This window comes from Sinocyclocheilus grahami, unplaced genomic scaffold, assembly GCF_001515645.1.
Source record: "Sinocyclocheilus grahami isolate Dianchi unplaced genomic scaffold, SAMN03320097.WGS_v1.1 scaffold7.1, whole genome shotgun sequence".
NCBI lineage: Eukaryota > Metazoa > Chordata > Actinopteri > Cypriniformes > Cyprinidae > Sinocyclocheilus > Sinocyclocheilus grahami.
Window position 1 is genome coordinate 2,739,903 of NW_015505186.1, and position 4,731 is coordinate 2,744,633.

The window sequence follows — 4,731 nt, forward strand, 5'->3', positions numbered from 1 at the left end:
AAACATTAATATTCTATTTATAAAGATAAAAAATGCATTGGAAAGTCAATTTAGGGGGCAAATATGGTCCTTTAATGGAAAAGGTGCAGTCTAAGTGGAAGAGAGGGGGTAGGCCTAAGCAGAAATGCCTCGGGGGTACTCCACTCTAAACAGTCTGGGGACCACTGATGTAGAACATTCTGTTCTGTGCAACAAGTGATTTATTTTATATTTTCAGGTACAGCGGTTAGTTTGAAATAAAAGTTTGTTTAACAGTGTTAATTGAGTCTCACATTATTCAAAACATTAATGGTGAACATTTTCGACTTTATAAAATGATTCTCTCAAGTCTTGGCGAACGGCCCCTATTAAACAATAAAGAAAGTAAGACATATTGTTCTTATACATAGTTTAGTAGCCTACTATTCTTTTTGGCAGAACTGATCATTAATCAACTTAATTATTTCCTGGATTTTGTATCACCATAGTCCCTAAATGTATGACTATGCAGGAAATGGGATTCAAATCGAAAACTTTTTTTTCCTGAATTTAAACTACATGTAAAATATTTGTTTGGTCATACATTATCTTGGTTAATCATTTACAATCATGTTGTGACTGGGACTTGACATTTTTCGAGAAAAATACGTTGTGGTCTTGAGACAACAACTTGTGTCTATAAGAAAATTACATTGATATCACAAGATCAGAATTACGAAACTCCTCGCTTATATCACTGATTATTGTGTTTGTATACAGTTTGCTTAAATATTTACTTTATATCAAGTTCCTGTGAAGTTATGTTACCAATTTTGAGGTGTCTGTCAATCTAGCACTGACTATTAAGATAATCGCTTTTGAGGTGTTTGGTCTTGATTTTTATTGTTCATTGCCACAAGAGAGGTGATTGCAGGTCTGGTGGTAATTAAATCCTTAAGTGATAAATGGAAAGCCTGGGTCAGTCAGCATCAATAAGCAACAATAAAATTAGGTTATAATATATTTTTTAATAAGATAATGTCTCAAATATTATTGTAAGATCCACTCTGTATTCCATGCACTAATGAGAGAATATAATGACACAGTAAGCAGGGCTATGAGTTACTAGTACACCTCTTACTGCACTTCAGAAACACTCAACCCCAATCTGACCTAATGTCCTGCATTCATCAGACCGAACCATTGGTATTTGTATTTTCAAGAGCTGACCCTGTATTAAGGAATGTTGCTTATGTCTTTCCCACAATGCATTTGTGCTTATGTTCCATATACCTAAAAACTGCAAAAATGGTTAGGTATGGTCTAGTTAAGATAAAGAAATATATTGTCAATATCAAAATAATTGAAATTATATTATTTACACTGATTACAAAAAAAGGTCCCCATCTCTCGCATATGAACAAGCGCTGTGCGACCACAATAGAAAGAAAATCCACATACGAGTTTATCTCTGAAGAGGTATCGGCAATTCAAATCATTTTCTGTCTGCTTAGAAAGGTTTTTGGGAACAAAGGATACTAATTATCAGGAATCAAGTTAGCTAAAAGTCCTTACAGTTTCCCTCTGAAACATATGAACAATACTGGACCCATAAAAACATCACATTTCTAAGGTGCTTCAACAGAAAAAGACATTTTTGAACTTGAATAAAAAAAGAAAATGTATTTATTACGTATAAATAAAAGTTATAATGATGACCATAAATAAACAAGAAACCCCCTTCTTGACGGTCAACATTTTCCCTGCACCTTTATGTGATCAGATTACAAAATGGTTCAGTTCATCTGTCCACTCGGCCGCGTTCCGAATCCTCATAAACCCTTCTTCTCTTTTGGTGCCCTTTCCACTCGTTCCCTTCCCTTTCAATGCTAGAAAGGGGAGAAGAGGGAGCGAACAGTCTCCGTGGAGCAGGCGGAAAAGTCTTCAGACTCGGGCGTGGTGGTGGTGGTAGTGGTAGAGGGACATGGACTGGGGATGAGGGCTGGAGTGGGGAGTCCGCTGGGCGGCTGGGACAGGGGGTCGAGGTGCAGACCAGGGCACAGACTGGGAGTAAAGGCTGGGATGTGGAGGCTACAGGTTGGCTGGTTGGTCCAGGGAGCTGCGCTCACATTCTGGTGGCATCCTCGTCGGAGAATCTGCCTCTCCTTATCAAGAGCGGTGGTCTGATGGAAGAAGGGGGAATTTTAGTCATGTGACGGAACGTGCATGAGAGCAAAATAAAATTCTCCAAATAAAGTCACTCCCAGAAGTCACCAAAATACAGTTTTGGGTGAACTGTCCCTTTAATAAAATTTTTTCTTAATTATTTATAAAACAAAAGTAATTTAATAACAATTAAAATACATACAAAAATTATATTTAATAAAAAATTAAGTTAACATGACAACAATAAATTAAATGTAAATACACTACAGTTCAAAAGTTGTTTTTTTTATGTTTTTGAAAAAAGGCCTTATGCTCACCATGGCTGCATTTATTTAATAAAATAAACAGTACTAACTGTAATACTATGAAATATAATTTAAAATAGGTATATTTTAAAATGTAATTTTCAGCAGCCATTAATCCAGTCTTCATTTTCACATGATCCTTCAGAAATTGTACTAATATGCCGATTTGGTGCTTAAGATACTTGTTATTATTATTATTATTATTATTATTAATGTTAAAAAATACAGTTGCTTAATTTATTTTATTTTTTAATTTACATTTTTTTTTAACCATGATACATTTTTTCAGTATTCATTTGCATCCTTGCAACAACAAAAAAATATATAAAAATAATAATTCCCAAAAAAATTTACTGACCCCAAAACAGTCATTTATAGTGTATATTTAAAACTAATAGATATATTTACTAAGTTTCTTTATTAAAAGTGAGTTTCTATTAAACAAACAAACATTGGGGACAACAGTGGGACTGACTGCCGAGCACTTTATTTCTGTACAAGGTTGAAGCTCATAAGAAGCTGGTTAGAAGCAGGACAGTGACACAAGCAGCACACTGAGGGAAAAGCACATAAAATATGCCAGTTGCCATGATGTTGAAGCAAATCATGCACATTCTCTCCACCTGAAAACTTTCACACACATGAATGACCACAGCAGCAGTTTTTGTTCATGATATAAGCAGGTTTCAGTGCCCACACTGGGGTTCAACAAGACAGGGGCTGGCGTGCTTCAGTGGACACATGGCGTTACCTTATCCAAAACATGCCCGGGTTCTGATAGAAATCCAACGACCCTGATCTCTGGATGGAAAAGTCATGGTCGAGCTAAGCGAAGAGAAATCAGTGGAGCTCAGTGCACAATGCTCAGAAATCATCAGCTGTAAATCCATTTTAACTGTTAGTAAAGAAAATCATTTCAAAGTATTATAGTGTTTGAACTCTTTGGCCTCCCAGCAAAGCTGTCCATCACACATGGTGTCTGGTTCTCCACTCACTGGCTCTTTAATGTTTATTTGGCGTCTGATTCTTAACTTCAGGCTTTGACAGTCAGTGTGGGCTTACCGTCATCACAGACACTCCCGGGGTGTTGTTGCTGGGCTTGGGCCCAGTGTTAAAGTGCTTCTTGATCTTTCCTGCCACTGACAGCTGGTGCTCGTTTTCTGACAGACCGTCATTCTGAAACAGCCATTGAAATGAAGCCAATTAGTTACTATAGTTATGAAACAAGAGGACTAAAAAGTATTAAGACTGTGTCAGTCCTATTCATACACAGTATATTGTAATGAATCCAGGTTGAATTACTCACAGTGACCCAGGGATGTTCCAGCACCTGCAGTGCTGTGTATCTCTGATCCACTTCCACCTGCAGCATAGACACTATCAGCTCCTGAGGAGACAGACGGGATAGAGAGAGTTAGTGCCAAACCCTAATGCCAATCATGACCTTAAATTGGAAAACACAATGACTTACAGTAAACAAAAAGTAAAAAATAAATACTAATAAAAATGATTACTGTTTAATAATAATAGTATGTAGGCTTTTTAAAACAAAAACTCAGTTTGATTTTAAAGATTCTAAATTTCGTAATTTGTCTATGATACATTATTTTCTAGTCAGAAAATAATGTATCACTGTAGACAAATTTTGAAATGATCATTATTATTATTATAATCATATTATTTGGATTTTTAAAGCCTACATATTATCATATTGTTTTTTATTTGAAAAAGCCCAAATATTATTTATGATTATACAATTTTTCTTAAAAAACACATTATAATAATTTTTGCTTTTAAAAACACCACAAATTATTTACTATCATATTATTTTGCTTTAAAAAACACATATTATTTAGAATATAATTTTGATTATAAAAAGTCCAAATGTTACTTATTATCAAACTATTTTGCTTTAAAAAATATTATTTAATATCATAATTCTTGCTTTTCAACACACCACAAATTATTTATCATATTATTTTGTTTTTTAAAAACCCACGTTATTTATTCTCATATAATTTTAAAACACAACATATGTTATATTATTTTGAATGTTGTTTATTTTTTTAAACAATACTCACACACACACACATATATACATACATATATAATTTATGTATAATTATATAATTATGTATAATTTATATATAATTGAATAATTTATGCATTTATCAGACGCTTTTATCCAAAGCGACTTACAGTGCATTCAAGCTATACATTTTTTACCAGTATGTATATATATATATATATATATATATGTGTATATGTATTATTTATAATAAATTTGTGTTGCATGAATTTA

General features: G+C 33.7%; 1 protein-coding gene across 2 annotated transcripts in view; it reads right to left on the reverse strand.

The window, feature by feature from the left end:
* Positions 1-2,002: 2,002 nt before the first annotated feature.
* LOC107588999 (serine/threonine-protein kinase DCLK1-like) overlaps positions 2,003-4,731 on the reverse strand; it is a 55,351-nt gene continuing 52,622 nt past the window's right edge. For both annotated transcript variants that reach the window (XM_016277305.1, XM_016277298.1), the window contains exons 14-17: positions 3,736-3,816; positions 3,492-3,605; positions 3,181-3,254; positions 2,003-2,141 (exon numbers count right to left, since the gene is read on the reverse strand). In XM_016277305.1, coding sequence (XP_016132791.1) covers positions 2,084-2,141; positions 3,181-3,254; positions 3,492-3,605; positions 3,736-3,816 — 327 coding nt within the window. In that variant the 3' untranslated portion in view covers positions 2,003-2,083. The remainder of the gene's footprint in view (positions 2,142-3,180; positions 3,255-3,491; positions 3,606-3,735; positions 3,817-4,731) is intronic.